Source organism: Melanotaenia boesemani, chromosome 8 (genome assembly GCF_017639745.1).
Source record: "Melanotaenia boesemani isolate fMelBoe1 chromosome 8, fMelBoe1.pri, whole genome shotgun sequence".
NCBI classification, from domain to species: Eukaryota; Metazoa; Chordata; class Actinopteri; order Atheriniformes; family Melanotaeniidae; genus Melanotaenia; species Melanotaenia boesemani.
In genome coordinates, this window is record NC_055689.1 from 31,403,734 (window position 1) to 31,413,788 (window position 10,055).

At 37.9% G+C, this 10,055-nt stretch overlaps 1 protein-coding gene across 1 annotated transcript; it reads right to left on the reverse strand.

The window, feature by feature from the left end:
- Nucleotides 1-6,875: 6,875 nt before the first annotated feature.
- On the reverse strand, nt 6,876-9,358 carry LOC121644071 (tripartite motif-containing protein 16-like). Its single transcript, XM_041991771.1, has 3 exons — nt 9,173-9,358; nt 7,909-9,024; nt 6,876-7,773 (listed from the first exon to the last, which is right to left on the reverse strand). Exons 2-3 carry the CDS (start codon nt 8,864-8,866, stop codon nt 7,193-7,195), a joined length of 1,539 nt encoding a protein of 512 aa, XP_041847705.1. The 5' UTR covers nt 8,867-9,024; nt 9,173-9,358; the 3' UTR covers nt 6,876-7,192.
- Between the last annotated feature and the right edge of the window lie 697 nt (nt 9,359-10,055).

Genomic DNA, 10,055 nt, shown 5'->3' on the forward strand with positions numbered 1-10,055 from the left:
TATTTATCTTAATAATAATAATTGAAAACAACAAGCAAACAAACAAACAAACACCAGGAGCAGCACTTTAGTTAGTAATATGTTTTAAAACCGTTTACTCAGTCACCATATGGATAAAAAGAAGAATGATAAGAGGATACCGTACAGGTACAAGCTTATCAAGGAGGCCCAGGATCGGTATTTGGCCAATTTGTCAACAATCAATAACATAGATCCTTACAACCTCAAGGCTAAGGAATGGAGCTCCGATGCAACCTCATCGCTTTACATAACAAGCTACCTCGTTTATGGTATCAGTGTTTACACGTATGAACAGTTCAGAAACTACAAATCTCTGGAAGCTCACAGACATTTCAGGAAATGCTGGGTGCAGGATCTGTTCACACTTCCACCGCAGGACTGCACGACACAGTCTCACTGCAAAGGTAAGCTCACCTGCTGTTAGTGAAGTTATGACTGGTGGTTTGGGTTACTTCACCTGTTTTGTCTGATTTTTCTTTACTTATTTGAACTCTGAGCATAAATAATTCATGTGCATTACAATGTTGCAAAAGAAACACCTTCAATATTTATTTTACATAACTCAGAAAAAGGTTTAAAATTATCTAATAATCCTCCCACATGTTCATACAACATAATTACTCAAGCTAATATGTCAGTCTGGCATCAGCCTGTAAACCAGAAACTGTAATAATATAGACGTCCTTACAAATGAAGCTAAATAAAGCAAACGGTTGAACACGGTTGTAAACGGTTGTTGTGTGTCTGCCAGTGTGTGTCTACAGGTCCTCCCAGCACCCGACTGACTCTCCACTGAAGCTCTGGTCATCATGAAGGTCTACAGCCTGCAGCAGATAAAGAAGACTTCTGGATCTGCTCTCATTGTTCCTCTTGTTGACAAATTTACACATATTCAGCAGTTTTTAGCACAATTGCAGGTTCTATTGTTTCAGTGTTGAAATTGCTGTAAAATATGTGATATTCTCTCACTACGTTAGTTGCAGATATTATGTCACAACTTCAGTGTTTTTATTATATCACGTGAGCATATTCTCTATTTCTTTTATAAAATTTGATCTGTTTACTGTTGTGCTGCTGCTGTTTATTCTGACTGAGAATTTCAATTAAAACTTATATGAAAAAGTAAAACTGTCAAGCTTCTCATCTGGTTAACAGTCATGTTTCTATTCAGTGTTTATCTCCACAAGATTTTTTTTTATGTAATTAAAATTTAATGTAATTTTCATTATCAAAACTGACACTGGTTATTTATGTTCTTAAGAGGCAACGAAAAGTCAAAATACTTCAAAAATATCTTTGACACACTTTATTATTCATGTTTAAGTCATGTACAAAAACAAAAAAATGCACATTTTTGCTGCACAAATAATTAAAAAAAAAAGCCAACTGTCTGACTGTACACATACATCATCTTTATCATCGTCTTCATGTGTCTTATCCTCTGATCAGCTGATCAGCATCTTCTCCAGCCTTATGTGTCTCCTCTCTGGTCTGTAGCTCTCCAGGGTCTGCATCCTGGTGGACTCCATCTCTGCTGCTTGCAGCATCTCTTTCCTCAGCTGATCCGTCTTCTTCGTCTTGCAGAGCGTGCAGCGTTTGTGGGTGTAGCTGATGTGTCCTAGAAGCAGGGATGGTGCCCAATCTGAGCCTCCATCATTTCTTAAGCTGGTTGACCTGCAATCACATGTTTGGTGTTATTAAAAAAAACTAGTTAACACTGGATGCTTCCATTACATTTCACAATCTTAACCACTTAATCCAACCAGTTAACATCTCATCAGATCTCACAGAGCACTCTTCATATTCACCTGTATCTTTAAAATCATTCACTCTGTGACGTTTTGATATAAGATGATTAAATAAAATAAACACTGATCAAACACAAACAGATGAAGCCTTTTCTATTTTCCTCCCTCTTTGCCTGTAGTTTACAAGTGAAGTTAGCCAGTGTGACTATAGCGACGTTAAAAAGCTAAATAAAGTATATTCATTAACATTACTTACACAATAAAAACAACAGCAACAACAAAAACTCTCCTACTTGCCTTGATGAAAATGCTGAGAGCAAACACGCATGAAGGGAGATGGTGGTGGAAGTGATGTTCTTCTCTCACCACTGCGACCAGGTCGTCCAACGCCTCAATTACATCCTCAACCTGCTGTCCAAAGCCTCTTTTACAAGTGAGAAACCGAAAAAAATCTAACATTGTGTTCTACTTTTCTACCTTTTTTGTCATGTGACTTAGTATGGCGGTCTTTCACACAACACGAGACTCCCATTTTATCAAAGATTATAATGCAGGCAAAGATGATGCACAGTTGTCTACAACTAGGATACAACCAACATGGCGATCGACCCACAACACACTGCGGCTATCCCAAGTGTGACGTTACCTGACAAAGACTGATGAGGGCAGATGAAAAGTATACGAAACACAAAAGTAAATGAACTAATATTATGAGGACATGTAAGAAAGACTATTATAAGAAATTATTGGAAAAATAAAAATAACATTAAAGGCACATAGAAAGTTTTAAATGGAAAAGTGAGAAAAGAATCCAAAAATACAAATTCCCCTGAATGCTTCACTGAAAATGACAAGACTATTGATAATATAGAAGATGTGATGGTTGATTTTACCGGTTTCTTTTAAACGTGGGACGCGAATTAGCAACAAAAATAAACAAACCAGAGACAACAAAATGTGGATGTGTAGATTTAGTGGAAAGAAACTCACGTAGATTTTTTCTAGAAGCAGATGATTAAAAAATAATCATGGGTATAGTAATAAATTGTAAAACAAAACCCATACAGACTGGAACGATATCGACATGACAACAGTGAAGAATGTTATTGAAGAAATCATAAGACCATTGAGCCACATCTGCAACTTGTCTCTGCAATCAGGACTATTTCTGGACTAAATGAAAATAGCTGAAGTGATAGCACCGTTTAAAACTGGGGACAGACACCATTTCACAAACTACAGGCCTGTTTCTTTGCTCCTGCAATGCTCCAAAATACTTGAAAAACTTTTTACAGACAAATTAATTGAAAAACACAATTTACTTACAGAAAATCAACATTGATCTAGAACAGACAGATCAACATCTCTGGCATTAATCAACTTAATAGAAGAAATCACAGACTGTATAGACAGTAAAATAAATAAATAAATAAAAATAAAAATAGCAGAAGGGGAACTTTGGACCTTAAACGACCTTTGATACCATTGATCACAACACACTATTAACTAAACTAGGAAGGAACGGGAGGAGGGGGGCTGGTTTGAAGTGGCTGAAAAGCTGTTTGTGGAACAGACAACAGTTTGTGCAAATAGGTGGCTAGAAATCAGATAACATGGAAACCACATGCGGAGTACCACAGGGGGCATTATTAGGTCCCAAGTTATTTATAATAAACATCAATGGCATATACAGATTATCTAAATTATTGAAATTTGTGTTGTCCGCAGATGACACAGATATTTTCTGCTCTAGGGAGGATTTGCAGCAGATTTTGGAGATGATCACATCATAATTAAACAAACTAAAACTCTGCTTTGATAGAAATAAATTATCATTATGTCTAAGTTTAACCTTTCACTTGCCATATGTACCATTAGCTGTGCTTCAAGTCACAAAATACACAGTTTTTGCACATTTTTAATGTTTTAACATTTATCTCCACCACTAGTTCTGGTTTTTAACTTTTAAATCTTTAACTGTTTATTAATTTTACCAGATTAACAATGAACTATTGTGATTTTAGCACACAAATTTCCTCCTATTTATTTATTTAAGCAGCTTTTCAACTGTGGGTTACATAAGCAAAACAAAAATGATACTGTTTGAGAAGAATAATACAGAATTACATGTAGAATTGATAATACACAAACAGAAAGAGTAAATGAGATGACATTTCTTGGTGTAATCCTGGACCCCAAAAAATCTGCTGGAACCTCTTATAAGCCATGTAAGACGAAAGCTGGCAAAACACACTTCAATTCTTGGAAAAATAAGTCACATTCTGGATGCTAAATCACTACTTATTCTATATTTTTCACTGTTTTTACTGTATCCTACTGTGTTGAGGTCTGGGAAAACATTGATAAAAGAACTCTACAGCCAAAGTGCACACTTCAAAAAGAGCAATAAAGACAATAAACACAGCAGGATACAGAGAACAAACTCACGTTTTACACAATCATGAATGTTGAAATTTGTGGATGTGGTTAAGTTTAAACCAGTACAAATAATGTACAAAGCAAGAAATAATTACAAAAAATATCCAAATAATGTTCACATAAAGGGAAGGAGGATATAATCTAAGGGGAGAAAAAAAAAAGAAAAGGTATCAAAAATTAATTCTAATAAGGTAGAATTTCTAGAAGCAAATGAGAAAATGAGATTTAGAAAACAGCTAAACAAATCTTTTTTTTATAATAGGATAGAGATATTTATGTATGTGTGTGTGTATGAATATGTATGTTTATATATAATTATATATAATTATGTTTTATATATTTTTTGGGATATAGTATTTATTGATATGGATATTTAGGTTGTATATATATCTTAATTTGAATAATAATGAAGTATATGGATATTATGTAGTACATAGATATAAATATATTAACCATGATAAGGTGTTGAGTTCCAACAGAAGTGTATACCTCTTCCCACTCCTTTTACGAACTTCTTGATATTATGATTTGATGATGTGATAAAAATTTATCAACTTTTCTTTTTAAAATCATTTTCTTTTTGTATATAGTTTCTCGTGTTGCATGTTCTCCCTGTGTATGCGTGGGTTCTCTCCAGGTACTCCGGCTTCCTGCCACCGTCCAAAGACATGCATGTGAGGTTAACTAGGTCACTCTAAATTCTCCCTAGGACTGAGTTTGTGTGTGAATGGTTGTTTGTCTCTACCTGTGTTGGCCCTGCAATGGACTGGTGACCTGTCCAGGGTGTACCCTGCCTCTCACCTGTTCAAATGCTGGGATAGACTCCAGCTTACCTGCGACACGTAATGGTCTAAGCGGTACAGATAATGAATGAATGAATATAGTTTCTCATTTGTTTATTTGAAATTAATTAAGTCTGTCACACTCCAAAGTGTGCAGACCCTGAATTGGGACACAGCTCATTTCAGACAGGACACTGCCCAGAAAGTTAAACTGTGGCCCACCTGTCAGGTAGTCAGTGATCCAGGAGACCATGAAGTTGACAGTAGCCACATGTGGACCGGATGTCATTAGCCGGCCTGGGTTATGGCAAGTGAGTTGTGGGCCACGTGTGGACCAGTTGTCATTAGCCAGCTTAGACTCAGGTTATGGCAAGTGTGTTGGGAACCAGATATGAGGAGCTGGCCAGGAAGTGCATGTTGTTTTGAGGAGCTGTTGGAGGTATTGAGGATCCATGGTTACAATTATCTAACCATCACAATGACACATCTCCATAAGGTTCACTATTTATGGCCCCATTATTTTTGCGTTGTCTTTTTCTTAAAAAAAAAAGGAAAATCAAAAAGTAATCAAGTGGCCCAGACAGTAAAAACTGTTTTGCTTATTGTGCCCACATCTGCTGTTTCGGTTTGGCCCATAACCAGCCTTGACTGACGACGTTGACACTATGCAAGCGTGGTTGCTGAAACTTAGCCACACCACCACCAGATGTGGCCCACAAAGACACTGCCATGACATGAGGAAGGCCTCTTGTATTACCAACACTTCTGGCCTGCAAAATACTAACTGTAATCCATGTCCAGGCCAAGAACTGACATCTGGACTAAATGTGGCCAACAGGACATTTGCCATAATCCAAGCCAGACTGGCAACTGACATCTGGTCCACCTCTGACCAGCACAACACTTGCGAGCACCGTAACTGAACCATAAGTAGTCTGGATCTGAACCAAACATGTCTGCTATCCCGGACCAGGTCAGTTGAATGTGTGACAGAGTTTTAGATGCCAAATTTGCTCCCATGCACGTTTTAAATTTAGACCAAATGTGATCCAGAAGAACACATTCTTATATGTGCTGAGACATAAGTGTGAGAATGTTATGTCAGCGCCAAACAACCACACGTCCATAGATGTTGTTTTTATGGCTAAATCAGGTTAGTCCATTGAAGCTTTGTATAGCCAAATAAAAGATGTTTGGTCTGTGTTTACAAGCAATGTGTGGGTTCTGTCTGGGTTCATTTCTGTGATGAAATCATGACTGTTTTAGAATATTTTCTGCAATCCTGTGTTGGAATGGAAGGTATGGATGGAGGTTTAACTTTCGTAAATAGGTGGGCAGATGTGGCCCAAATAAGGTGGTGTTAAGTTTTGGTAGCAGGATGAAGGCTCCCTCTTGTGGTGTGCATCAGTTTTCACATTCCAGTTGTGAACCTGCAGGAAGACGTGGAAAAACTTCACTGAGCCTTTGGCAGCTTCAACAACATCAGTAAAGAGAGATTGAAATATCTGTAATATCACACTGTGTCAGTTTGTTCACAGGAGTCACAACCTGCAACACTGATGCTGCATTCAGGGAACCTGGGAAAGATGGGAGAGAAGACTTTCCAGCTTCCAAACAGTGTTCACATCAGCTTTCAGGCTGGAAGTAGAACTTGTAGATGTGAGATTTAAGTTTCCAAACACTCTGACTTCATGTTAGATGTAGAATAAAGGCAATAATTCTAGAAGTAAAGATGTTTTATTTATTACTTTCTGCTGTTCCAGGAAAACTGCCTCAGTTATTCCTTCATATTAGTTTGACATTTTCTCCATCAGATTTACAGAAACACTGAAATGAAGACAAAAGAAAATACTTTGTTCATTCTTTCAAAGTTTATTTGTTTGTAAAAACTGACTTTGACATGATGAATGATCTCATTTATTCTGAACATCATTAGAGACCTTGTTTGTTTGTTGGTTTAGAAAAACATCAGCTGATCTCTAGAACAACTTAAAGTAATTGCAAATATTCAACACATATTTAGAGAACAGAGAAGTTCCGATTTTCATGTTGATGGAAATAAAAATCATCATTAGCAGTGATTTCCTCCAAAAAGAAACAAACAGGAAAAACCAGCAAATAAAAAAAGTCAAATAAACAACAGAACAGCAGAGCAGAGACATCACAACAATGAAGTCTCAGCAACAAGCAGAGAAAATAACTTTAGTACACTTTACACATCCTAGCACTGGATCCACAATAAATTAAAAATCCAGCATAGAGCGGCTGACTAAATGTGGTCTGGACTCTGTGGAGGAGAGTCCTGGTTTCAGAGACGTTATAGAAGGACAGAATACCTGCTGTGTGATCCAGGTACACTCCTACTCTGGAGGACCGAAAAGGACCTGAAATGGAGGTTCTGATGTTGTCGTAGGACAGCGCATATGTGGCTGGATTACAATATAATGCCCAAGATTTGTTATTTTCTCCAAACATAAATTCACCTCCTGTTCTGATTTTCTTGTATGTGACTGCTACATAACCATCTCCTCTCATTTCCACCTCCCAGTAACAACGTCCAGTCAGACTCTCTCTACTCAGAACCTGACTGTATTTAGTGAATCTGTCTGGATGACTAGAATAAGACTGATGTTCATCAATTCTTGTCACCTTTTTGTTTCCCTCTGACAGTAACAGCAGTGTGTGTGCTGTGTTTGGATCCAGTGTGATTTCACGTGAATATTTTAAGAATCCAGCTCTCCTCTTTGGTCTTGGTTGTGACAGTAAAACATCCACATCAGTGACTGTCGGTGAGATGTTTGTCCATCTGTCTGTCAGAATGTCCTGTAGTTTATCTCTGAGCTCTGACACAGCTGCTGTCACATCCTCAAAGTATCTCAGAGGACGGATATTGATGCTGGATGAGTGTGTAGACTCACTGAGTGCTGACAGTGAGGGGTAGTTGTGTAGAAACTGGATGTGATCCTCTGTGTGTGAGAGCTGCTTCAGCTCAGCGTCTTTCCTCTTCAGCTCAGTGATCTCCTGCTCCAGCTTCTCCTGAAGCTCTTTGACTCCACTCACTGCAGTTTCCTGCTGGGATCTGATCTGCTGCTTCACATCAGAGCTTCTTTTCTGGATGAGACGGATCAGCTCAGTGAAGATCTTCTCACTGTCCTCCACTGTTTTATCAGCAGAGCGATTGATGGCCTCCACCTCCTGTTGAAGCAGCTTCACATCTTTCTCTCTGTCCTGGATTCTCTGCTGGATTTCTTGTTGACTCACCTCCAGCTCTCTCTGCCTCGCAGTCCTTTCTGCTGCAGCTGAGACTGTGTCGTGGCCTTTATGTTCATCCATGGAGCAGAGAAAACAGATACACTTCTGATCAGTACGGCAGAACATCTTCATCACCTCATCATGACGAGAGCAGATGTTCTCCTGGAGGTTCTTGGAGGGCTCCACCAGCTTGTGTTTCTTGAATGTAGGTGATTCATAATGAGGCTGAAGGTGTTTCTCACAGTAAGAGGCCAGACAGACTAAACAGGACTTGATGGCTTTCAGTTTTCTTCCAGAGCAAAAATCACAGGCCACATCTTCAGGTCCAGCATAGCAGTGATCAGCAGGAGCAGCTTGGAGTCCAGTCTTCTTCAGGTCTTCTAATAAATCTGCAAACATGGTGTTTTTCACTAGGACAGGTCTCGGTGTGAAAGCTTTCCTGCATTGAGGGCAGCTGTAGATTTGTTTATGATCCTCTTCATCCCAGTGAGTGTTAATACAGTTCATACAGTAGCTGTGTCCACAGGGAATAGTCACCGGATCCTTCAGTAGATCCAGACAGATGGAACAGCAGAACTTTACTCGGTCCAGCTGATCTTCCTGCTGCGCCATTTTCCTCTTCATAGCAACCTTAAAACTGTTCTGCTTATCCTGAACAGAAACGATGGAAGAATTACTTCGTAAGAGTTCTAAAATAGTTTTTATAATGAGAGGCAGGATGTGAAAGCTGCAGTTAGACCTGCAAAACTGGACCTCTTGTTCTTTGTGTCAGCGCCCTTTCCCTGCAAACCAACATGTCGATCGAAGATATTAGTAAACATGAATCACGTTTCTTTGCTTATTTCCATTAAAACTATTCAGTTCACGTTAAGTTAAGAACGAAATAACAGTTTTACTATGTCATATTTTAAGCTATTTAACGCGGTTTACCTGTTATTTTCAGTAACTCAGCTCTTCTCTCAAGTTATGCTCCCGCTTCACACGCGGAAGGATGCGCGCTCTTACTAAAAACAAATCGTGCTCGTGCCACGGAATCACTACGGAAAGTGAGAAAGACCAAATTTATTTACTATTATCGACTACGTTTAAGGTCTCTTTAAAAAAGACATTAAACTCATTTTCTGCATTTAGATATGTTGAATAAACTTTTGTCTTTAACAACAACAGATACTGTAAAGCCGAGAAAACCTGAAAATAGTTTAACAGTTTTCACTTTGAATACAGGCTACGAGAAAATGTTTTGCTCATGAAACTGTTTTATATTAACTAAACATGTTATGGCATTGCAAGTCATATTTTCTAACCATGTTACTTCTTAAACTAATCTACAGAGGCAGCGAAAAAGTATAAGAAATACAAAAATAAATGAACCATTATGAGGATATGTAAGAAAGACAATTATAATAAATGATTGAAAAATAAAATTTAAAGGCAGGTATAATGTTCTAAATGGTAAAGTGAGAAAAGAATCCAAAAATAAAAATTACCCTGAATGCTTCACTGAAAATGACAAAACTATTAATTATATGGAAGATGTGTTCGGTGTATGGTTTTACCAGTTTCTTTTTAAACATGGGACATGAATTAGCCCAGCCTTCAAGCTGATGAAACAGAAATCATGGATATATTAAGAAATTCTAAAAACAAAACCTCTACAGACTGGAATGATATCAACATGGCAACAATGAAGAATGTTACTGAAGAAATTGCAAAACCATTGACCAACATCTGCAACTTGTGTCTTCAATCAGGTATATTTCTGGACAAAATGAAAATAACTAAAGTGATTGGAGAGAACAGGGTAGGTTCTAAC